This window comes from Argentina anserina, chromosome 2, assembly GCF_933775445.1.
Source record: "Argentina anserina chromosome 2, drPotAnse1.1, whole genome shotgun sequence".
In the NCBI taxonomy this organism is placed as follows: Eukaryota; Viridiplantae; Streptophyta; class Magnoliopsida; order Rosales; family Rosaceae; genus Argentina; species Argentina anserina.
In genome coordinates, this window is record NC_065873.1 from 4555998 (window position 1) to 4579434 (window position 23437).

Below are 23437 nucleotides of genomic sequence, written 5' to 3' on the forward strand. Positions count from 1 at the left end.
TAAAAAAATTTCATTGCTAAGTGCTAACCCAACCTGTTTTCTTACCTGTGTTCTGCTGATTTTGCCAACAATTAATAAAGTTTTAGTGGATCTGTATTCTTTTCTCCTGAATTAATCATCTTGATTTTTCTTACCGCCCTTTTGACCCTCCCTAGTCCCTACTCCCTACCACGGTACCACATAAAGTGCCTGTACCCTCAAAATTGTTTTCTCTATTTTTCCAGAAGGTTGAAGAGATGTTTCCTAACTTGTGGTATTCTAGTTTAATCACTTAATTGCACAGATCAACTTAATAATGTCTAATAAGTTGGAACGGATAGTGTAAAAATGGCTCTCTTGAATGTGTTTCAAGCTTTCAGCAAAGTAATGGCTTTGTACACCATTTTATTGCCACTCACACACAAAGCAGACCATGCTTTCAAAGTTTCTTACTGCCTTGCACATAAAGACACTATTTTCTAGATTTCATATACCGCATGGTATGCACAGGATGCTGAAAATATAAATATAATTATCAGTCTACAACTTAAAATCATATATTTGGATGTTGTCCACACCGAGCTTCTTGAAATTACTGAGTCTTCTATGAGTCATAAACTTTCCCCAGCTGTAGGGTTTGTACTTGGCAGGGTTTTGTTCATCGATCAGCTCCTCCACAGGCTTCACCAGTGTGTAGTGTGCTGGATTGAAGAAGAAAGGAATAGAAAACCTTTCCCTCTCTGAGTTCACCATCACCCTATGCTCAACACTCTCATATCTTTCATTGCTCCAAACCTGAATGACCATATCCATTTGTTACTTGAAACTGGCCACAATATATAACTACGAAGATTATGGAACATATCTTAAATAGTAATCATTATTGGACAAGTTATTATGACCAACTTTAAATAATATTACACAGCAAGTTGGTGTGGTGAAGTCTGATGGGGGGCGGTACCTGCATAATATCACCGACATTAATGATATAGGCGTTTGGTGTAGGTGTAACCCGAATCCACTCTCCATCTGTCTTTCTCTTCACTTCCAATCCACCAACCTCATCTTGAGCCAGCACGGTTAAAGCACCGCCATCCTTGTGGCGACCAACACCAAGAGCTAACTGAGGGGAAGGGCAAGGAGAATAGTGATTGAGTCTAATACGAGTGCTTTGGTCTTTGAAGTAGCTGTGGAACCTGTGTTCTGGCAAGCCTAGGCTCTTGGCTATTAGTCCTAACAACTTTAGGGCTAGCTTGTCCACTTCCTGAGTGTATTCTTTACAGACCTCCCTGCATGGAAATCTATTAAATTAGAGAATCAAAGTTTGAAATATGAGTTCAGTAATCATGAACTTACCTTAATTCCGCAGGATAGTTAGGCCATTGGTTAGTCCAGGTTGCCTCTTCCTTGTCATTGGGGTCAGGTGAAGCTGGGACTAAAGTAGTCTCTTCCATTGTGAAATCAAACACCTCCTTCCAGTCTCGGATATTCTTAGTGCTCTCGGTGTCAAAGTATCCCAATGCGTTTCTTTCATCTCTCCTGATCTTCCTCTTATCCTCCAAAGGCTGAGCAAAGAACTTCCTAGCAGCAGCCTGAATCCTTTCAAGTTTCTCCAATGGCACCCCATGGTTGATCACTTGGAAGAACCCCCACTCCTTGCATGCATTGCCTATTTCTTTAACAACCCCTTCAATGGCTTTGGTGTCAGATATGTAATCTTGTGATGTTATAGGATAGAGATCAATTGATGGTATGCCTTTGGCTTCGGTGATGGAGAGTTTTGGCCTGTGCTCTGGTTCTTGGATGAAAACAGGATCAACCTCTCCCATGGCTTCTTACCTTGATCTGTGACAAGATAAGCAACCAGTTGATGCCAAAATAAAAGCTGGTTTGTGAAGTGGGTGCGTGGTTGAACATTTGGCTTGAACCTGGACAGGTTTTTAATAATTGTTGGTTGAAGATTATCAAGTGCTACACGTTTGGAAGTTTATGATTCATATGACGTTTGTGCTTGCATAAGTTGTCATTTTCTGCTTTCTCAATACAATACTATAAGATTTTCATGTCATTCATGTGTTTATATGAAGAAATTTAATTTTATTACGAGTTCGATTGAATATCATCGCTTCTCTCTTTTTGTTAATCAGCCTTGTCCTCAGATTTTGCCTTCACCCTGGAAGCAGTTAACCACACCCTCAATAATGTTCGTAATTTTTATTTTTCTGCTATTTAGTGAAGTGAGACATGGTTTATAACTTCAAATTCTATTAATGTTCATGTCGATTGCAATGAAGTCCTTGACAAGATATTTCTAGAATATGGCCTTAAATTTGGACACAAATTATGTTTGTAGTCATTTTATTACAGAGATCGTATAATCACACCATGATTGTGAAGTTTATTTTGACTATATAGTATACAAAAAAGACAATATTTTGTACATAGATAATATATTCCGGACATCGTTATCACAGTGCAGGAAGCTCAGTAACATTATTTTCGTCTCAATAAACAGCTAATTCGCTTCTTCTGAAACCTTGAAATGATAGATTTGGATGTTTTCAGCTTTGAGTTTCTTGAAATTACTGAGCTTTCTGAGGGTCAGAAACTTGCCCCAGCTATAGGGTCTGTACTTGGCGGGGTTCTGTTTATTGGTGAGCTCCTCCAAAGGCTTCACCTGTGTATAGTGTGCTGGGTTGAGAAAGAAGGGAATAGAAAACCTTTCCTTTTCTAAGTTAACCATTACCCTATGTTCCACACTCTCATATTTATCGTTGCTCCATACCTGCATAAACATATCCATTTGTTATAAGATACTTGCAGTCATAGACTAAAGGGTCGAATTCAGAAGTAGTGTAAAAAAAAAACCTGCAGAGTCCATTTCTTGACATATCTTCAAGTTATTATTTCCTGTCACGTCAATTACTGTGTATTTTGCCATAGTAATTTTTCTGAACTGAGTTGTTACTCTGTGTTTGGCCTATGGATCTTAGGCTAAGTGGGAAACATTAGTTAGTTACCTGAATAATGTCCCCAACATTGATGATATAGGCATTTGGTGTAGGTCTAACACGAATCCACTCTCCATCTGTTTTTCTCTTCACCTCCAATCCTCCGACCTCATCTTGAGCTAGCACGGTTAAGGCACCACCATCCTTGTGGCGACCAACACCGAGTGCTAACTCAGGGGAAGGGCAAGGTGGATAGTGATTGAGTCTAACAAAACTGGTTTGGTCTTTGAAGTAGCCTTTGAACCTGTCTTCTGGCAAGCCTAAGCTTAAGGCAATTAGTCCCATCAACTTTAGAGATAGCTTCTCTACTTCTTGAGAATAATCTTCCATCACCTCCCTGATCAGATCCACAATACCAACAGAGAGAACATAAGTATAGATATCACACCATGGAATGTATATACACAGACAAATATATGCATCATAAACAATTGATCAAGTTACCTTAACTCAGGAGGGTTCTCTGGCCATTGATTAAACCACTGTGTCTCCTCCTTGTCATCAGGCTCAGTCGAGGAGGGGACTAATGTAGGTTCCTTTACAAGGAAATCGAACACCTCCTTCCAGTCTCTAACGTTCTTGGTATGTTCGGTGTCATAGTAACCTACCACACATTTTTCATCCCTCCTAATCTTCCTCTTCTCCTCCGGGGGCTGAGCAAAGAACTTTCGTGCCGCAGTCTCAATCTTTTTGCTCTTTTCCAATGGCACTCCATGGTTGATCACTTGGAAGAAGCCCCAGTTCTTGCATGCATTGCTTATTTCTCTAACAAGCACTTCAATGGCTTTAGGATCACAAATGTAGTCCGGGGAGTTTAATGGAGAGAGATCTATCAATGGTATGCCTTCGGCTTCGATGATGGAAAGTTTTGGTCTGTGTTCAGTGTCTTGAATGAAAGCTGGATCAACTTCTCCCATGGTTGTTGGTATTGGTCGTGGTCTTCAGCAATCTAAACTTGTAAAATACTGGATGATGAATTAGAAGAAATGTTGGGTTTTATAGTGATGCGTGTGATCTTTTATCTTGAACCTGGACGGGTTTTCGTGCATTGTGAGGAAGAAATTACAATCTGTGAAAGTGTTGCCCTATTTGTTTTGGTGGTCATGAGACCTGTGACGTTTGTGCTTACCTGGATTGTCCTTGAGAAAGAACAAAATAAGTGGACTATTCTGACTTCAAATTACCGTATAAAAACTCAATATAACTGGAATTGAGATAGTATATATTAGCTTTATTGAGGCCACGAAGAGTGATGCCTCCAATGAATCAAAATTATACCCTCTTCCGGCCCCTGTGTTAAATATATTACGTGATAAAAATGATAAAAAAACAGACGCATAATATGGTTGGTATGTGATTGGCTAATTCAACTGTGAAAGTGTGGTGACTGAAAAGATGTGAAGCACAAGTTGTCACATCCCGGCACCTGTTATGCCGTAACACGATATTGTCCGCTCTGGACACTTCATCTCTGGCCCTCACGGTTTTGTTTTTAGGAGCTCACGAGCAGCTTTCTAGTAGGTCACCCATTTTGAGATTGCTCTAACTCGAGCAAGCTTAACTTCAGAGTTCTCATCCCCTCTGAAGCCATTGAGCCCCCAAAAGGTCTCGTGTTAGATGGATGTAGGCATGTACATATAAGACACATCACTCCCTCTCCGTTGGCTGATGTGGGATATTACAGAAGCACAAGTAACACAAGGTTTCATCAAAGAAAGTTTCTAAGCCTCTGACCTGATTACAAACAACAGTAATCACAAGAAGCGAAATGAACAATTAAATATACCAAGCAATGGCTGACATTTCACCCCATATCATTTATTGTGGTAACCTGAAATGATAAATTAGGATATTCTCCACATCAAGTTTCTTGAAATCACTACAGTTTTTGGCGGCAAAAAACTTTCCCCTGTTTTATTCCATGTATTTGGCAGGGTTCTCATCGTTTAATAGATCCTCCAAGGGCTTCACCATCACACGTAAACTTTCCCCTGATTTATTCCCTGTATTTGGCAGGGTTCTCATCGTTTAATAGCTCCTCCAAGGGCTTCACCATCACATGTTGAGCTGGGAGGAAGAAAAACGGAAGTGAATACCTTCTCTTCTCTCTATTCACTACTACTATGTGCTCCACACTCTCATATTTGTCATTGTTCCAAACCTACACAAATACCATTCACAAAGTAAACTTATTAAAGAAATAGATTTGAAGATAGTTTCTTATATTATAAAACTGAATGTATTGACATGTTACTACTCATTAGTACAAAGGTGAAGCAACACAAAGTTCCCTACTGATGTTTACGTGTATTATTCATAAGACATTGATGGGGAGTTTCATTTTACTTAAACTGCAATATTCATGAATGGTATACTTGAACCGTGTCACCAACATTGATGATATAGGAATCTGGGGTAGGTGTGATCGGAATCCACTCTCCATCTAATTTCCGTCTAACTTCTAATCCTCCAACATCATCTTCAACAAGGATGGTTAAGGCACTGGCATCCTTGTGCCGGCCAACTCTTAGAGCCAAGTGAGGAAAATGACATGGATGATAGTGATTGAATCTAATAAAGCTCGTTTGGTGATCTTTAAAAGAATCATTGAATTTGTTTTCTTGCTGATCTAAACTCAGAGCAATTAGTCCCAACAACTTATAAGCTAGTTTTTCCATTGCTCTAGCATACTCTTGGCAAACCTTTCTGCTCAAGGAAAAAGCAAAATTTAGTAGCAACAGATATATGAGTGTAAACTACAAGGTCCATGTTACTAAGTAAAAAATTAAGGACTGTTTATTCATTAGCAAGACTTTATTGTGTGCATGATATTAGATATAATAAGTAACATGTGACAATGTTCAAACTCATTTACGTACTCTGCATAATAGTTTTGCTTGAATCCTAACATACCTTCTAAGACCTACAAAGGATTAAAGATGCATAATGTATATTCTTTCTCCTATTCAATTCATACTAAAGGAAAAATTGGCCAACTTCATTAATTCATTTCTATATCAAAGTATTCCATCATATTATCAAGGTAGGATAAAAAACTAGTAACCAAGTCAATCAAGAAAATCACTTGAGCTCAAGAGGGTACTGAGGCCACTGATTAGTCAATATCATCAACTCCTTATCATCAGGTTCATGAGATGCTGGCACTATAGTCATATCTTCCACCAAGAAATCAAAGACTTCTTTCCAATCCCTAACATTATTAGTGTGCTCACCATCATAATACCCCAATCCATTCACCACAGACCTCTTCACCTTCTTCTTTTCTTCAAGTGATAACTCAAAGAATGTCTTACACCCCGCCAATATTATCTCACACAATACAACCACATGAAGTTGACCGTGAAGTTGTTGGGATGAAGAGGGATCAGATAGGTCTAAAGATCCTATAGATGGGTTAGGCACATGAGCAACATATCCTAGCATGTGACATAGTTGGAACGGCCTTCCAGGTTGGTTCCCACGACATCCAATGATACTCCATGGTTTACAACTTGAAAGAATCCCCACTTTTGGCAAGCATGGCCTATTTCTGAAACAAGTTGCTTGGTATCCCATGACTGCTGCTTAAAAATGAGAGGTCTATTATGGGGATCTCATCATCAATTGGGGTGGTGCGGTTGAGCCTTGGCCTATGATCAATGGCTTGGACAAAGGCTGGATCAACTTCTCACATGGCCTAAGATCTAAGGACAGATTGTAGCTAGAACGATGTGTTTGTTGAAACATAATAGTGGTTCTTGGTGGAAGAAGGTGGTGATGGTTTGGTCATATAATAATTTTGTTGTTACATAATGAACATAGATGGGTATTGATGTATGATGATCAAGACAACTTATTTTAAAACTAGAAAACAGTACATAGTGGAAGCATTAAAATAAAATAATATATATATATATATATTGTGTATATAGATAGGCTTCTAGCTTCCTACTTGTAAAATTAGTAACAAAATAATACTAAGTCTTATAATTAGAAATAATAATTAAAATTAAAACACAAATATTGATCTCAATTCTCATTATGTAATTAACAATTAGTATTAAATATCAAATTAAAGACTTGGTGACAAGCACGCATGTGTGGACCTAGTGATAGACTGATAGGCATGCCTCCGCGACACCGCCTCTCCAAATTTGTCGGTGTTTGTTCATAAACCTTTGATCCACCACCAATTGAGTTCCTACACAAAATGATATGCAGATCTACCACCACCCATTCATTTCCTACCTTTCTTTCTTCTTCTTCTTCTTATTGCCTTTTCAATTTCGCCCTGTGATTTTAATCTCACCGGCCGCCGTGTCGTCGGAGATATTGAGAGTATGAGAGAGACGAACCCAGTCTTCATGGTTTGAGGAATTTAGAGAAGGTCTGAGGTCATATTTTGATTATTTTATGGGTTTTCATTCAGTTTCATATATTTAGAACTTTGCTGCAAAACGCTTCCAAAATTGAGTTAGGCGCTTCCGCCGAGCATCCCACCGCTTCCCGAAATGGCTTTTCCAGGAATCACGATTCCACGCGCTTCCCCGGTGCTTCCTCTTTGCTGAAGCGCAAAACGTGGGCTCGTGTGCGATTCCGTGCTTCCTAGGTTAACATAAAGTTCCCTACTAATCTTATAAGATATGTATCAATGTGAACCAAAGCTGCAAAATGCTGGATGAAATAGTGTGCACACGATGGAAAATAGCGAACTCAATTGAAGAAACTAAACCCAACACTCCAAATTACGAAACGCAAAACGCTTTTTAGATCACAAAAACAATAACATAAATAAAAAAGCAACTTCATAACCGGCGGCATTTTGGAACTTGGTCCCACCGGACAAGCCAAGAAAACTCTCCCGAATTGTCCTGTGCTGATAAACTTTTTCGAACCCGTACCCACTGTTTGGTCCGAGTAGCGTTGCCTGAATCAGGCTCCTCTATATGGATTCTTTTCCTCTCCTTCTCCAGTTTATCCATCCTTCCTCCGTTAATCATGCGATCGTTCTCTTCCTCCGATTGAAAATGTGGCTTCTTGATATCATACCAAGATGTGAGTCCTTCTCCTGAATCTCCTCTACCGATTAACAATATACTGTAGAAACAATTGTAATGGGTTATAGTACAGTGCAGTGCTTTAGGGTTATGTGTCTGAAATAAACTATTATGGGACTGAAACCCTATTTTCACTTTGGCTTTTCTTCAAGTCAAAGTTTTCTGACTAATGGTAAAAAGTAGACTAATGGTGATCTTTATTTCTCTAATCTCTAGCTTCGTCGAACAGGAAATCAAAAACCTCTATTCTTGGTATGTTCAGCGTCATAGTAACCTAGCAAGCTAGCACACATTTTTCCTACCTCCTTATCCTTCTCTTCTCCTCCAAAGGCTGAGCAAATTACTCCTTAGCTTCTGATTGAGATCATTTTGCTCTTTTCCAATGGCACTATAAGGTTGATCACTTGGAAGAAGCCCCAGTTCTTGCATGCTTTGCTATTTTCAATTCTCTAACAAGCACTTCAATGGCTTTAGGATCAGAAATGAACGTATCCTGGGAATTCAATCGATAGAGGTCTATCCAGTATCGATGGTATGCCTTCGGCTTTGATGATGGTAGTGACTGAACAGATATGAAGCAGCAGCACAAGTAAATCAAGGTTTCACCCTATGACCTCATTACATATGCCAAGCAATGGCTAATACAAGTGATACAACAGTAATCACAACAAGTTAGATGAACTCTCATATGCCAAGCAATGGCTAACATTTCACCCTATATCATATCATCATTTACTGTGGTAACCTGAAATGATGAATTTGGATATTCTCCACGTCAAGTTTCTTGAAATCACTACGATTTCTGGTGGCGAAAAACTTTCCCCAGTTGTATTCCATGTATTTGGCAGGGTTCTCATCGTTTAATAACTCCTCCAAGGGCTTCACTGTCACATGGTGAGCTGGGAAAAAGAAGAATGGAACAGAAAACCTTTCTTTCTCTGTATTCACTACTACTCTGTGCTCCACACTCTCATACTTGTCATTGCTCCAAACCTGCACATACACCATTCACAAAGTAAACTTATACATAGTCATAATTTCTTTCACCACTTTTTGTTGTTGCATAGAACCAGTAATTTCTAGATATCTTATGTCTAGTATGCTATGTTGTCGATATCAAATTCCTCACACCAGAGATTGAAATGAAAATCCACCTACTGGATTGGTAGTGTAGAAACTTAACTTGATAACAGTCTATTTCACAACATATCTAGTATGTTAGAATTTCTATTATCGACCTGTTACTACTCATTAATTAGTATAAATTCGAAAGTGAAGCAACAAAACATTTCCCTGCTGATGTTTGCGTATATTATTGTTCATGAGACATAATGACGAAGTTTCATTTTACTTAAACTACAATATTCATCATCGAAATGGTACCTGGACCATGTCACCAACATTGATGATATAGGCATTTGGTGTTGGTGTAACCGGAATCCACTCTCCATCTGATTTCCGTCTAACTTCCAGGCCTCCAACATCATCTTGGGCAAGGACGGTTAAGGCACCAGCATCCTTATGCCGGCCAACACCTAGAGCCAAGTGAGGAAAAGGGCATGGAGGATAGTGATTGAATCTGATCAAGCTCGTTTGGTGGTCTTTAAAGAAGTCATTGAACTTGTTTTCTGGCTGACCTAAACTCAGAGCAATTAGTCCCAATAACTTGTAAGCTAGCTTCTCCACTTCTCCAGCATACTCCTGGCAAACCTCTCTGCTCAAGGCAAATGCAAAAGTTAGCAGCAATAAACTAGAAGGTCCTGTTACTATGTAAGAAAATAAGGGCAGTTTATAAATTAGCAACACTTTATTTTACGATGAAATTAGATCTAAACAGTACCAAATGTGACAGTGTTCAGACCCAATTACCCTGCATAATTTCTAAGCCAAACCAGTTTTGCTTGAATCCTAACATATCCAAACTAGTGAATCTTCTAAGACCCCGATTAACCAGTTTAGTCCATATGATTTCTCCAATTTCTGGCTATTCATTTCAAATTAAAAAAAAATTGGCCAACTTTATTGAAACATTTCTATAGCCAAGTATTCTTTCATATTAAAAAGCTGGTCAAATTTAAAACTAGTAACCAAGTTAATCAAGAATATCACCTGAACTCAGGAGGGTACTGAGGCCATTGATTAGTCAATATCCTCAACTCCTTATCATCTGGTTCATGAGATGCTGGCACCATAGTCATATCTTCCACCAAGAAATCAAAGACTTCCTTCCAATCCCTAACATTCTTGGTGTTCTCGCCATCATGGTACCCCAATGCATTCACCATGTCCCTCTTCACCTTCTTCTTCTCTTCAAGTGGTAACTCAAAGAATATCTTACCAACCTCCACCATTTTTTCACTCAATTCTAATGGCACCCCATGGTTTACAACTTGAAAGAATCCCCAGTTTTGGCAAGCATGGCCTATTTCTGAGACAAGTTGTTTGGTATCACCATAACTGCTGCTCAGAACCGAGAGATCTATTATAGGGATCTCATCATCAACTGGGATGGTGGGGTTGAGCCTCGGTCTTTGATCAATGGCTTGGATAAAGGCTGGATCAACTTCTCCCATGGCTTAAGATTCAAGGACAGATTGTAGCTAGAAATCCCTAGAATGCTGTGTTTGTTGACACTTGACAATGGTTCTTGGTGATGGTTTGTTGTGATACTTGAGACTTTTCTGGTTTTTGCATAATGAACATAGACGGGTATTGAGGTAAGATGATCTGATAAAGACAGCACAGCTACAAGTGCCTATTTTATAAGGTTACGGCTTATGATAACGTCGAACATGTCAGTATATGATAGGGAAGAGCTCTGTGGATATGCCTTTTCGTCAGATAAGGTGTCACAGTTAATGAACCGACCGAATGGTTAAAATGACGATGGAATTAAGTGTTGAATAAAAACCTTAATTCAGCGAATTATATGATCTCTAACCTTTCTCCTCAATGTCCTTAAAGCTAGCTAACAATTTAGAATTCTAGTAAAGAATATTGAACTCGTATCCAGTGGTACAACACTACAATTGAAACATCAGAATCCAAACCCACTTTCCAATGTGACTATTTACAAAGCTAATCAAAATACATAGCTTATGGCATGTCAAAGGAACTGGGTTTATTAAGCCGCAGGCATAGAGGTTGAAACCACAACATAAGACAAGTAGTGAAGCCCGTCCTGGATTTTGCTCAAAGCTGTGGTCTGGTCACTACGCAGATGTTCAGAGAAGGAATTCACTTTTTCCTGCATTGATGTCTGTGGAAGTACTTCTTGGGATTCTGCAGCAACCTTTATGGCTGCTACATAAGCTTCAGCAACATCAGATATGCCTGAAAAGTTCCAACAATTGTCAGTAGATATCATATCAAGAGTCATAACATGAAACATGTATCAGAAGTAATGATCCATGACTCGATATTTGAAACTACTATGTAGATGTTACGACTAAAGAGTAATTTCCTTGGTTATATAATGAACCGGTCATAACAAAGACCTCATAATAGAGTATTTATCCTCTCAACTATAACAGTAAACACTTATCAATGGCCTCATGGCACATTTGAGATGTAGTAAAGGGTATTGAATGTGTCTATATGACCACAAAATAGAAGACACCGTAAAGCTAACCTGTAATGAAACTGCTGGACACCGCTTCTACATATCCTGTCATTGTTTGTGCTTTTGATCTGATTATCTTTGCTTTTTCAACAGAATCTTCAGGCCAGTCAATAATACCCAAATCAGCATCCACGTCTTCAGCCTCAGCTTTGTTTCCATTTGATATGACGGCTTTACCAAGCATCAGCAGTTGAGATACTGCAGAGCAGCAAAGTTCAGAGAGCCTCTGCAAAGAGATATGATAATGTGAAAACTACAAACGCCAAACCAACAGAAGCAACGCAGCAAGAATACAATATAAATATCATACATGAACACCCTCTGAGTGAAGGGTCTCTAGTCTGCCGGTAGTTCTTTGAATTATATCATTAACAGCTAGTCCTGCTAAGGCATTCGTGAACCTGAAAAATGTAGAGTACAGATTAGCCCAGGGCTGGTAGGAAAGGCAACTGTACCTTTAAACTTTTAAGGGTAATGATTAAACAAAGGAAGACATGCATGTAAAAAAAGTGCAAAAAACAAAACAAAATTCAAATGCAAAGGGCAGCAATTAATCAAGGACAAAACAATGATGTGAGCAGATAGTTCACTTCTATTGACAGTATGCAACTCAAATTGAAAATATGACAAGGCTAATCAAATTTCACTAGGTTTGAAACATACATATTAGCTCCCTCCAATTTTTCACGAGGCTCGGATTCACATACCACAATATAAAGACATCATGCATGTCAACATTGTCAAGTATTAACGAATAGTTTTCAGTTAACGAATAATTCTGGGAAAATTCCAACTTCTTCAAATTACAGAGACTGAGATGTGTAGAGAATAACACAAGTGCTACAATGACATAGGTATAATTTCATACATCAGAATTTAAACATAGTTATGGTTGAGATTCCATATTGAGTTTGTTTTCAGGTTGCCTGGTTCATATTTGTATACAGGTACACAATGCAAAGAACTAAATTTTAAGTTCTCAATTCCCAAGATAGTTTGTAAACATATTTGCCTGAAATATATGTGTGGGTAAAGAGTTTTTTTCACCAACAGTCCCTCAATTCTGGTGTACCTACCAATGTGATACCTCAACTCTTAATCGTACCAATGTGATACCCAGACTCTAGTATTGCTATCATTGAAGTACTTCCGTTAGTTTTTTTAAACTTTTCCGTTATCTTGGTGACGTGGCAGGTACGTGAGGCCCACAAAGATGGTTAAAAGACAAAATTAACCTCATCTGAGAGGAGCAATGTTTTTCCCGCCCTTTACCTTGAGAAAGACACCCAACAATTCCAATTTTGGCGCCAATTTTCCCTCTCTACTCCTTAATTTGTGTCTCTTATCTAAACTAAAGAACTACCGCCAACCAGTCGACCACAATCTGATAAAACCTAGATCAATCTCATTTTCTATTTTTACCCTAGCACTTGTTAAACTAACAGAATAAATATATAAATTTATATGGAACATCTCATTTCCACAATCTCATAAGAATATAAAAACACATAACTTAACGAAATTCAAATACATGTTTAAGTACCATTAGTTGCCACCTTTTATGTTGATCTGCCATGATTTTTGCTTGTAAGAACTAATGGTACATGTAGTTGAATTTCGTTAAGTTATGTGTTTCTATATTCTTATGAGATTGTGGAAATGAGATGTTCCATATAAATTTATATATTTATTCTGTTAGTTTAACAAGTGCTAGGGTAAAAATAGAAAATGAGATTGATCTAGGTTTTATCAGATTGTGGTCGACTGGTTGGCGGTAGTTCTTTAGTTTAGATATTAGACACAAATTAAGGAGTATGGAGTGAAAATTGGCGCCAAAATTGGAATTGTTGGGTGTCTTTCTCAAGGTAAAGGGCGGGAAAAACATTACTCCTCTCATATGAGGTTAATTTTGTCTTTTAACCCTCTTTGTGGGCCTCACGTACCTGCCACGTCACCAAGATAACGGAAAAGTTGAAAAAAACTGACGGAAGTACTTCAATGATAGCAATACTAGAGTCTGGGTATCACATTGGTACGATTAAGAGTTGAGGTATCACATTGGTAGGTACACCAGAGTTGAGGGACTGTTGGTGAAAAAAACTCGTGGGTAAAACAACAGCAAAGAGTAGAACACCCTAGCAGATCATCTTTTTTACTCTTTTTTATTTTTACATAAAGAATTCAAAAATTGAGCAAAGAAAAAGATAATGCATCGATATAAACTCAAAAACCAGATAATGAGCAAATAATGAAAGTCCAAAAAGCATGAACTAGAGTAGTGATTCAATAAACCATGCAACCAAGTATATTCATATAATCATATAAATACAAGATTTCAAAATAGCATAAAAGTAGAAAATAAGATGCTAAAAATTACCCAGCAGCCATATCAGCAGCTTTGCTGACACTTGAATCATGTAAGCTTTTCATCTCATCACTATTTCCATCAGTTTCAGTATCTTTCTTTTTTCCTTTGTCCGACTCTGTCCCACTTCCATCCAATTCAGAGTCCAGACTGAAAATCTGCTGAACCAGCTTAAGCTTTCCATCATAGACATATTTCTGCTCTGACGATAATTTTCCTTTTCTTCGGTTGAATAATAGTGCATAATGGCTGGACAGTGCTTCAAGTTCCTGGAAGTATAAAAATACAATTGCTTCAATAAATTACTCCTTCACATAGATGAAATTTAACTCCGAATTAAGAAGGGTAACCTCCAGGTGTTCTGGACCTCCATATATGTAGAAACATCGATCAAATCCCACTTCCTCATATAACTGATCCTCTTCACCTTCTAGATCAGAGTGCTTAGAATTCTTATCAACTTCTGTACCAGTTTCTGTGATTAGAAGATCCAAGGTTTCCTTGCCTACTAGCTCGAGCACTTGCATTCCCTTTGAGGTAAAAGCTTTTCCAGTCTGTAACATGATACAAACAGTAAACAACGATTCCAATATTAGTTAGTAAGCAGAGGCAGACTACAATTGCCCGGCAAAGTAAAAGGGGAATGCAAACCTCTAACAATGATGAGGGTGCAACAGAGCCAGCACCATCACGCTGGATAGATTCTGCTAGGTTCACAGCAGAATGCTCAAGCCTAGAGAACGCAAAACAAAAGTTATTTGTTGCATCCTTACTATTCTGTCAATCGAACGAATTATAACTTTGCCAAACTCTGCATACTTGTGCCTGTCCCCAAGCTATAACATCATCTTCACTATATTCTACAATCCTAAATGGAACTTATAATCCCCTCTCCCTCTATCCCCACCCAAGAACGGATAAAGAGACAGAGGGGGCTAATGTAAAAGTAAGAGGTACAGTCATACCGATTTGTGTATCATTTTTGGGAACAATCAGAACTTCATGTAAACATTATTTCATCCAAACAAAAATTAATTATTTTAACTGTAGAATTGATTTCAAAGATATCCAGAAAACAATGTGTTCAAATTTTTGTATCCACACTTTTGAAATTAAGATGATCAAATTCCATAATCTTAACTAAAAACGCAAAGTCCCATAGATGATTTAGACTTTCTTAGTTTAATTTCCACAAGAACAAGAGATTATATTGCAAGCCATTAAAGATATGTTGATTACTAAATTTGACTGATGCACAACCAAACACAATAAAGACATCCACATAAAATTACATAAACACTACTCTTCTCCTCTATCACAGTAGCAGATATACTAATACATACACGAGTGAACATACTTGTGAACTAATTCGGTACCCCCTCTGAAAGCACTTCCTAAAGCCTGCCATGCTCCTGAAGCAAAGTTCTCCACAGAGCTATCAAGTACCTTTAAATGCTGCATATATGAATAAAGTTATAGCAACATCAAATTAAGTGTACCACAAGAGTAAACCTAACGTTCCTAACTCATTTTAATATTCATGCGAATGAAAAACTGCAAATGCTGGGATATCAAACAAAATAGCTTTTGAACACAACTGATTCATTCAGTGTACCATAAGAAATTGATTTTAAAAAAAAGGACATAACGAACTCAAATGATGAAAATTATACCAACATTCCAAGTTAAGATACTGCAAAATGCTTTCTAAATCAGTAAATTACAAAAAACAACAATAACAAAAATAAAAAGCAACTCATCATGACTTGATTCATGTACTTGCCTGGCCGAGAAACGAATCCTCACTAGCTTTCTCCAACTTCTCCAGAGCAGCCTTCCGCTGCTTCTCATGCTCATCTTGGCTCTCTTGTTCACTATCCCCCTCCTCCTCAGCCGGGGCTTGCATTTCAGCAATGCTCTTTGCTGCCGTCTGAGCCGCCGCCGCAGCCTGAAAATGCACAAAGCCACCACCACTCAAACACAGATACACCAAAAAATTGCACAAAAACCTAAACCATCCAATTTGGACTGAGCACCACAAAATCTCTGCTTCAATGAGTTCAATCTAATAGTGACTAAACTACCGAATCAAGACTAGCCTATAAACCCTAATTTCCACAAAATTGAGTAAATTCGCGATAGAAAACGAAATTGAAATTGGAATTGGAATTGAAATGCAGTTAGGAAAACCTAGAGATGCTTACGTTGCGAGAGATCTCTTCGGCTGCTTTCTGAAGATCTGAGAAAACGGAGGAGAATCCCCAGCCTCCGCCCCATCCTCCTCCTCCTCCGCTACTCGCAAGCGGTGCTTCTGATTTTACTTCTGCTTCTGCTTTTGATTCTGCTTGTTGCAAAGGGGCTTTCTCCTCCTCCATTTTCTTGCTTCTGAGATCTTAAGCAGTTTGGAGGAAATGGACTCGATTGTTTGAAGTGGGAGTTTTAATTTGTGGAGGTTATTGAAATCGACCCGACCCGACCCTTTGCTTCGCCCTTTTGCTTTCATTGCGACGTGATTTTTAAGGCAATGGACCCGAGCGACGTCGTTTTCGTTTTCGCTTGTACGACGGCAGTTAGTGTGTCACGCATCAGTCGCATGTGACAGTTCGGTGATTCCAAATTACATTTACAATTACAAGTATAGATAGGATTCCCACTACTCTTAACCCTAGCTATATACATATTTTTATCAATTTTATGTATATATCTATACTATTACAGCCTATGAAGCACGGACACGCGGACAAGGATCCGTATTGCGTGTCCGACACGGACACGGACACGCTCGGACACGGTTGGATACGGCCCGGACACGCAAGTGTCGGAATCGGACACGCGAGTGTCCGAATTGGACACGCGAGTATCCAAATTGGACACGCGGACACGCACCAACTCATAATAAAAGTGAAAGTGCTTATGGTGAGAATCGAACCTTGGTCATCCAAGGCACCCAACAACTCCTCAACCATTCCAACAGATTCAATTTTTGTTATATTTATGCACACTTTAATATATATAAGGAGATAAACTCATGATAAAAATAAAAATGCTTGTAGTGGGATTCGAACCTTGGTCATCCAAATGATCCAACAAATCCTCAACCATTCCAACAGATTCAGTTTTTGTTATATTTATGCACACTTTAATATATATACATCTAAATACTTTCAAATTTTTAAATTAATTTTTTAATAAATATATATATATATTAAAATAATTTTAATTGTCGTGTCCACCACGTGTCCGTGTCCAAAAAAAAATTTCTCTATGCCGTGTCTACGTATCGAATCCAATACGGACACTCGTGTCCGTGTCCGTGCTACATAGATTACAACCAAAACAAAGTTTTTCAAAGTATGTGAAAATACGCATAGGTCCTTATATCATATACTAATTTAAAATTAATTAAAATAATTCATGGATAAAAAGATTAAAAGTAAAAGTAAAAATAAAAATAGAAAATGAAAATTGTTTTCTATAACTTCCATATGCTGTAACCACCCACTATCTCCTATTATTTTACAATAAATCTCTAATTATTTTGAAAAATGATAATCTTATCACACCCATCGGGTGTGTTATGTTCTTGTATATATATATATATATATATGTGTGTGTGTGTGTGGCTTCTTCTGGATTAGGATCATACTTTCCTCCTTTTAATTGATTATACACGGTCGTTGTCTCCTCCGACAGTAGTTCACTCTTTTGAATCTTTTCAATGGATTCATTAGAATGGGCTAGTTGTCTTCCTTTAGATGTGATGCTTTTGATTCTCGATAAGTTATTTGAATTTCTGACCATATTCACTTCGCCATTATTTGCAAGGGATGAAATTCTCTTTCAAGAGTATACTATATCCATTCACCACGGTGATCTCATCCTCTGGTTCCCATGCTCATGATGGTCCTCAAATATCAATGCAAAGAAACGCACAGAGAAAGAGGAGCACTATATAGTGTTTCTGAAGAAGAAAAAACATAGTACAATTTTGAGTTCTCCCGTACCTGTATTGGTCATCAAATCAAGACTCACCATTCTAGCGATAGTTATGTGGCGGACCCATTATCATGCTCGAAGGGGTTCAGACCCCCTAGGTTTTAGGATATTTAATTTTTGCTTCGTTAATTAGCCAATTAATATATATAATTAGTTCAATTCTAGCTTAATTTCATCATGAAACCCCTCTCCCCCGAAATTTTTCATAACCAAACAATTTAAGTGAAAATTGAATTATATTATGAGTATATTTATTATTATTTTGATTAGTTTTTATTCCTTACCAATTAAAATAGGTAAAATAAATTAAAAATAAGATCTGACACCGAATTAGGGGTTCCTCTGCCTCCAACGTCCTCGGAGTGAGTTTTAGGGGTTTCCTTTATAGCCTTCGTGTTGCAGATTGTTAGATCTGTTGACAAAATTCCTTATAGTATCCCTTTGTATGTGGAGGTGGGTTCTTTGTTAGTGGTGCTGCAAGTTTTTGAGTTTGTAGGAAAGATGGAAGATGCTCTGGGTAACTTGGTGAGAACGTTGGCGTTGTCGGATAATAGTACAGTGGAGGTTGTCTTGCTGGAAGAGGTGGTGGCGACAGGTCCGATAAGGTTTTTATCTGGTCGGTGAACTTCTGACCTCTAAACCATATAAGGAGGCGTTGGTTGGGGTTCTTTGGTCGTTGTGGGGTGCTCCGGAAGATCTGCAAGATAGAGCAAGTCTCAATATCTATCTGGTAGATCATATCAATCGTATTTTGTTCTCTTTCTCTTGAGAACAAGATTGGAGTAGAGTTCTTGAGGGTGCTCTATGGACATTTGAGAAGGCTTTATTTGCTATTGGGGTCACAGACGGTAGGGAGGACCCTTTGAAGGTGTCTCTTAAGCATCAGTTCTTTTAGATTCGAATACATGGTATTCATCCATTTTATTTAGAGAAGAAGAGAGTGTAAGCGACATGCCGCTTTATCGGTGGAGAGGTGGGTGTCCATGTGAGAATTGCCGTGAAGAGAGGGGCATGTGCATTGGGGAGCTATCTGAAAATTAGAGTGGGTGTTGATATCGAGGAGCCGTTGAAGAAGGAGATCTCTTTTTGACCGGCGGGAGAAGTAACAGCAAAGTTTTTTGATTTCGAATATGAACATCTACTTTATTTATGTTTCTTTTGTTGTTTCTTTGGACATACATGCACTTGTTGTCCGGCGAAGGTGGCTGGGGCTATCAAGGAACCAAGATACTCTATTTTACTTAATGCTTATAAGAAAGAGCTCTGGTTGTTGGAGTCATTCAAGGGGTTTGAGATTTGGGCTCCAAAAGAAAAAACATTTAGGGTGGTCGATGGAGGTGCCAGATTTTCCGACGGCTGGTTTTGTTTGATCACTCGATGAGATGGAGGAAGAGGGAGGAGGGGATGTCCAAGTTGGTTCTCCGAGGTCTGAAGTTTTAGGTATGGGTGAAGTTAGTTGTGACTCTAAACGGCAGCGGGTGGAGCGATTTCTCATGTCTGAGCAACCATCTACGGCAGGAAGGGTAGTGGCCCCAATTCAGGGAATTGTTTTGATGGAGCAATTGGCAGGGGGGGGTAAGTGTTCAAGGGCGTTGACCGAGAAGGTTGCGTACATTGATATCTCGCATGTTTTGAAGGAGAGGATTATGGGATTTGAATTTGAGCTTATTCCAGGAAAAGCAGGTGATAGGAGCATTTTGTGCGACGTTCTTAACATGTTTTTACCTCAATTTGTACTTTGCTTAGCCCTTATTGTTGTACTATTGAGTCATTGAGTCGTAGTAAGAGTCATGAGCGGTATTGGATGCATTTTTGTGCTTACATGAGTTAAAATGCATAATTGGTTTAGAGTCCTAGTTTGACTAGGAATCCTTGTTAGAGTCTTACTTATGATTTTATTTTCTTATTTTCAGATTGGATTGAAGAGATAATTAAAGAAAAAAAGATGGAGCCAAGTCGTGCAACAATTAAATAGAAGATGATCATTAAAGGCATAAAACATGACATGTTTTAGGGAATAAAACAAGGCATGTTTTAGGGATTAAAGCATGACATGTTTTAGGGAATACAACTTTCCATGTTTTAAGGGATTAAAGCATGACATTATTATAGGAAGAAAGAAGCAATTTCAAACCCTCCATCTTTCCTCTATATATACATGGCTTCACCTCTCAAATATGATGACTTCTCATTAGCATTCAAGAGCCAAAACTCTACCAAAACACCACCATAAATTTCCCTCACAAATTAGTCAAGCTGTCCACCCAAAAACTATCATCATCTCCACCGAGTTTCACTATTGAAGACACACCTCCAAGGTTCCTACAACGTGTGATTCTCGCAACTCATCTCCATGGCTTCGTCTATTTGTGTTAATCTACAATTCTTTGTCTATGAAGATTGTAAGTTGTTGTTTATGTGGAAATATTGGTTTTGTATTTGTTTTAAAATTTTCAGATTGTATTTGATATTTTTTTGAGACTATGTCGAATCTATGTTCTTATAATTAATGAGTTTGTATTTCTATTGTTGTGTTCTAATCATCTTTCTCATACTTTTAGATAATTTTCAGATATGTGCATATGAATTCAGTGGTTAGATGCAATCCCTAAGATTGTGTTTGAGTGCTAGATTCATCAACCATATTGACACAAATCGAATCATGCCCTAAGTAGGTTCGGTTTGTGTTGATTAAAAGTGGTAAAAATTCTGAAAATTTGCATGTGAAACCATGGTGGGTGACGCCACACATAAAACATGTCTCCAACAAAGATTTGGTGCTTAAATGTAATCTTGTTTGATTTCTACTCTAAGTGTTATTGAATTTGATTGCATGCAAATTTAGATTAGGCCCTAGGTCAATCTAAATGTTAATTGAAATCTTGCATGATTAGATGATCCCCTAAGGCTCTAATTGTATTGGTGTCTAAAATGTATGTAATTGGTCGAATTAGAATGCATGATAGGTTCGAACTTGTAATTATGTGGTGTAATGGTAAATTTGGTTTAAGTTTGTTAAAGAGAAGTCGATCATGTAAATAGTAATTTAGGTTTTATTTTAGTAGTTAATAATCAATCTCAAACCTCTCATTATTTGTTAATACTAAAAGTTTAGAGTTCCCTTCAATTCCCCGGAAAGAACGATCCCTGCTTATTCTATACTAACGATGATGTTTTACAGGGTTTATTATAGACGTTTTAACCAACGCTCTATCAGCAGGATCTCGAAAGGATTTGGCGTTAGTCAAGAGGGGCCAAACTCTAGTTTGGGAGGGTTTCTTCATGGCTCGTTTGGTTTTCCCACCTCAACTTCAAATTTTTCATGCACAGGGTACATAATAGGTAATTCGGATTTGGGGGAGAAGGTAGTTAATTTGGGCCCAGTGGATTTTATGGGCTTAACGATGGCTAGGCCCAATTTGGAAGGGGGGGGTGTTGGTGTAGCAGTGGAGGAGTAGCTCGCAATAGCTACAGTTGGGATGATCTCTAGTTTGGTTCAAAGCAATCTGATGAGTCCGGGGTGTACTATGAACAACTCTTTCGTGATGGGTCCGGCTTCGACCCATCACGAGGAATGAATGCTTTATGTTGGAACTGCCAAAGGATTGGGAACTCTTGGACAGTTGATGCGCTCATAGGGTTGGTAACCCTCAACAATCCGAAGTTAATTTTTTTGTCAGAAACTAGATGTACAGTAGCAGAAATGAATGAAGTGAAACAAAGGATAAGGTGGAGGAATGCATTTACTGTTTCGTGTGAGGTGGTTACGAAGAATAAAGGGATGAAGGTCACTAGGGATGGTGGCATGTGCCTTTTATGGAATGATGAGATTAAGGTCTCGTTATAATATTTTAGTGAGAACCACATTGATGTGATGGTAAGTGAGGAGGAGGGGATGGTAGTTTGGCGTTTCTCGGGGATCTATGGTAAACCTAGGATTGAAGATAAGCGCCTATCTCCTTGGGAGTTGATTAATTAGTTGGGAAGACAAGGGTCTGGGCCATGGCTCCTTGGGGGTGATTTCAACAAGATCATGTATGCAACAGAGAATAAAGGGGATCCTATAAGGCGAGAGAGGCAGATGGAGGGTTTTAAGGAAGCTCTAAATGTGTGTCAGTTGAAGGACTTGTTTTTCTCGGGGCCCGCATTCACTTGGGCATGGAATAGACATGGTGCCCTCATTAAAGTTTGTCTTGACCATTTTATTGCTAACTCGGAGTGGCAAAAACTCTTCTCGATTTCTAAAGTTACTTACCACCTTCCAAGTGAATCTGATCATCTTCTGCTCCTTATCCAGATTAGGAGTCATCGTCCTCGAAAGAAAAGGAAGAAGAACATGTTCTACTTCGAGGAGTTTTGGTTGAGGGAAAAAGATGTTAAGGAGTTTGTTGTGGCCGTTTGGGAAAGTGAATTTGGGAGATGTCTGTTTTCTAGGGCTTGCTCTAAGATTTCAAACATGAGGGAATCTCTGTTAGGCTGGAGTCGGAGTAGATTTGGTAAGATTAAGAAGGAGATAAAACTGCTCAGGGAGAAGTTGAGTGTGCACGCAGGCTCCAGTTATTAACCACTTATTTTTCGCTGATGATGCTTTTGTTTTCACTACAGCAGAATATAAGGATATGTGGTATATGAGGGAGATGTTTGTGAAGTACGAGCAATTCACTGGCCAACATATTAATTATAAGAAGAGTTCGGTGTCTTTCAGCAAGAATGTCCCACAGTGGAAGCAAGATGACCTGGCTATGGTTTCGGGGGTTCAAAGGGTTGACAAGCATACAAAGTACCTACGGCTTCAGATTGAACTTAGTTATTCAAATGATGAGGCGTTTAGATACCTTGTTGACCGAGTACCGAAAAGAACTGGTGGGTGGAGACAGGGCTTTGAGCTTAGCAGGGAAGGAGGTTCTCATAAAGGTCGTTGTCCAGTCCATTCGTGCTTATGTGATGAGCTATTTCGAGCTTTCCAAGCATCTATGCTACAAAATGCATCGATTGATGTCTCGTTTCTGGTGGAATGAAGTGGGAGATGAGAGAAAAATTCATTGGGTGGCTTGGGAAAAACTCTATGTTCCTAAGAAGGAAGGTGGCTTAGGCTTTAGGGATATGAGGATTTTCAATATGGCTCTCTTGGCTAAGCAAGGATGGAGGATGATACATAGGCCTGAGTCTTTACTTACGCGTGTGTTGAAACAGAAGTATTTTCCATCGGTGGAGTTCATGCAGGCGGAATGTGAGAGTGGCTTTTCTTTTACTTGCGTACTATTGTGAAAGGTCAGTCTTTACTTAGTAAGGGTGTTCGGTTTCATATTGGAGATGATGCTAGCATATCAATATGGATAGACCTGTGGGTCCCCATCCTTTATGGGTTTAAGCCTTTTAGTTCAATTATGGAAGGGGCAGAAGGTTT

The 23437-nt window shown here is 38.6% G+C and overlaps 4 protein-coding genes and 1 pseudogene across 4 annotated transcripts; all 5 read right to left on the reverse strand.

Annotated features, from left to right (window-relative positions):
- Positions 1 to 349: 349 nt before the first annotated feature.
- On the reverse strand, positions 350 to 1893 carry LOC126783347 (protein DMR6-LIKE OXYGENASE 2-like). The gene is made up of 3 exons (XM_050508799.1): positions 1336 to 1893; positions 941 to 1268; positions 350 to 774 (listed from the first exon to the last, which is right to left on the reverse strand). Exons 1-3 carry the CDS (start codon positions 1806 to 1808, stop codon positions 520 to 522), a joined length of 1056 nt encoding a protein of 351 aa, XP_050364756.1. The 5' UTR covers positions 1809 to 1893; the 3' UTR covers positions 350 to 519.
- Positions 1894 to 2376: 483 nt separating this feature from the next.
- On the reverse strand, positions 2377 to 3909 carry LOC126783700 (protein DMR6-LIKE OXYGENASE 1-like). The gene is made up of 3 exons (XM_050509216.1): positions 3435 to 3909; positions 3000 to 3327; positions 2377 to 2764 (listed from the first exon to the last, which is right to left on the reverse strand). Exons 1-3 carry the CDS (start codon positions 3905 to 3907, stop codon positions 2495 to 2497), a joined length of 1071 nt encoding a protein of 356 aa, XP_050365173.1. The 5' UTR covers positions 3908 to 3909; the 3' UTR covers positions 2377 to 2494.
- An 899-nt stretch (positions 3910 to 4808) lies between these two features.
- LOC126784496 (jasmonate-induced oxygenase 2-like) lies at positions 4809 to 6684 on the reverse strand (annotated as a pseudogene).
- A 1944-nt stretch (positions 6685 to 8628) lies between these two features.
- LOC126782601 (protein DMR6-LIKE OXYGENASE 2-like) lies at positions 8629 to 10757 on the reverse strand. The gene is made up of 3 exons (XM_050507878.1): positions 10157 to 10757; positions 9431 to 9761; positions 8629 to 9040 (listed from the first exon to the last, which is right to left on the reverse strand). The coding sequence occupies exons 1-3, from the start codon at positions 10618 to 10620 to the stop codon at positions 8780 to 8782; spliced, it is 1056 nt and encodes a 351-aa protein (XP_050363835.1). The 5' UTR covers positions 10621 to 10757; the 3' UTR covers positions 8629 to 8779.
- A 255-nt stretch (positions 10758 to 11012) lies between these two features.
- LOC126783365 (uncharacterized) lies at positions 11013 to 16464 on the reverse strand. Its single transcript, XM_050508824.1, has 9 exons — positions 16239 to 16464; positions 15818 to 15982; positions 15392 to 15489; positions 14686 to 14767; positions 14385 to 14588; positions 14047 to 14303; positions 11980 to 12070; positions 11679 to 11895; positions 11013 to 11380 (listed from the first exon to the last, which is right to left on the reverse strand). Exons 1-9 carry the CDS (start codon positions 16407 to 16409, stop codon positions 11172 to 11174), a joined length of 1494 nt encoding a protein of 497 aa, XP_050364781.1. The 5' UTR covers positions 16410 to 16464; the 3' UTR covers positions 11013 to 11171.
- Between the last annotated feature and the right edge of the window lie 6973 nt (positions 16465 to 23437).